At 56.5% G+C, this 1,509-nt stretch overlaps 1 protein-coding gene across 1 annotated transcript in view; it reads left to right on the forward strand.

The window, feature by feature from the left end:
- The window catches only part of SP2 (Sp2 transcription factor), a 6,641-nt gene extending 5,605 nt beyond the window's left edge, over window positions 1-1,036 (forward strand). Inside the window, exons 6-7 of the mRNA XM_027909190.1 lie at window positions 70-92; window positions 127-1,036. Of these exons, the coding sequence (XP_027764991.1) occupies window positions 70-92; window positions 127-227 (124 nt within the window). The 3' untranslated portion in view covers window positions 228-1,036. The remainder of the gene's footprint in view (window positions 1-69; window positions 93-126) is intronic.
- Window positions 1,037-1,509: the final 473 nt, after the last annotated feature.

A 1,509-nucleotide genomic window follows, 5' to 3' on the forward strand; every position in this document is an offset into this window, starting at 1 on the left:
ACGGGAGGGGGCTGGGGGGATCAAGGGGGTCCTGCCCTGGGGGTGTCCCCACTGTCCTGCCCGTGGCAGGGCGACCCAGGCACAGCATCCCAGTGCCACCCCCCTGAGTGTCCCCTCTGCCCACAGGTGACAAGAGGTTCGAGTGTGCCCAGTGCCAGAAACGCTTCATGCGCTCCGACCACCTGACCAAGCACTACAAGACCCACCTGGTCACCAAGAACTTGTAGGGCCTTGGGGGGGACCCACCCCCCACCCCACAGCCCACGGCCAGGCCCAGGAGCACTCCAGAGCCCCCCAGGACGGGGGACCCCGAGGGACGTCCCCAAAGCCTCCAGAGGTGCCAGGGACCCCCCCGGGGTCGGGGGGTGGCTCAGCAGCGCCGGGAGCCCTCCCTGGGATGTCCCCCAGGAGCTCCCCCAGGAGCCAGGGCACGGGGGAGAGGCCCCACAGCACATTCCTACTTTGTATTTAAATCTATAAATAGCTATAAATATCTCTATGCCCCCTTTGGAAGGTCCCCCTTTTCTATGGAGATCGTTGCCTTACGCTCCCGATTCCCACCCTGTGGATCATGAGTGCTTTTCTAATCTCTATTTAACCCCCTCCTCCTCCTCAGATTTCCCAAAACTCAAGGCTTTATTTTGTTGTTTTGTTCTGTTTCTTTTTCTCTCCCAAAACTCAAGTTTTCTGCTTTTTGTTGTTTTGTGGTTTTTTTTTTTTTCTTCCCCCCCCTCTTAAAAATTTCTCTCTCCTGACTTTTTAATTCCCAAGCAACACGGAAATGTTTTCCTTTGGAATTTTGGGACTCCTTTCCCCGTGCCCCCTCTGTGTACAGTGTACATTGTATCATAGATTATATTGCTTTGGAGCTTTTAAATTAAACAAAAAAAAAAATCCACTTTATTTTTTAGTTGTAACGAGCCTGAGGGTGTTTTCCCTGGATTATGTGATTGGATCTGTTCCTGTTTTCTGAACTGTACCTGGAGACAGCCAGGAGCTTTTTCCTTGCTAAATAAATTTAGTCACCAGAGGCAAATCCTTGCTGTGCCACCGAGGCTCTTTTCTTTCCTGGGCTGGGGATGTTCCCACGTTCCCGCTCCGCTCTCCCCTGCCTGCAATTCCTTCTGCGCCGCAGCGTTCTGTCCCTAAATCCGTTATCCCAGGGGTGTTCCCGTCGCTCCTGGTGGGCTCAGCCTTGGCCAGCGGCAGGAATCCCGTCCTGGAGCAGCTGGAATTGGCTCCACGAGGCAGGGGGAGCTTCCAAGAGGAGCCACCCCTGGAGCCCCCCCCTGCTACCAAAACCCACCCACAGAAACCCACTGCATCCTCCCAGCCCCCCGTGTCCCCCAGTTGCCCCCGAGCCCCATGTCTTGCTCCCACATTCCCTGTGCCCACTGTCCCCAAATCCTGGTGTCCCCCAGCCCCCCCCTGTCCCCAGGTCCCCCCCCCCCCGCGGTCTCTGTCCCTTTAAGAGCCCCCTCCTCACCCCTTCAAACCCGGACGCCCCTT

This window comes from Empidonax traillii, unplaced genomic scaffold (genome assembly GCF_003031625.1).
Source record: "Empidonax traillii isolate 1590-97213 ecotype Southwest subspecies unplaced genomic scaffold, ASM303162v1 scaffold1983:size44596, whole genome shotgun sequence".
In the NCBI taxonomy this organism is placed as follows: Eukaryota; Metazoa; Chordata; class Aves; order Passeriformes; family Tyrannidae; genus Empidonax; species Empidonax traillii.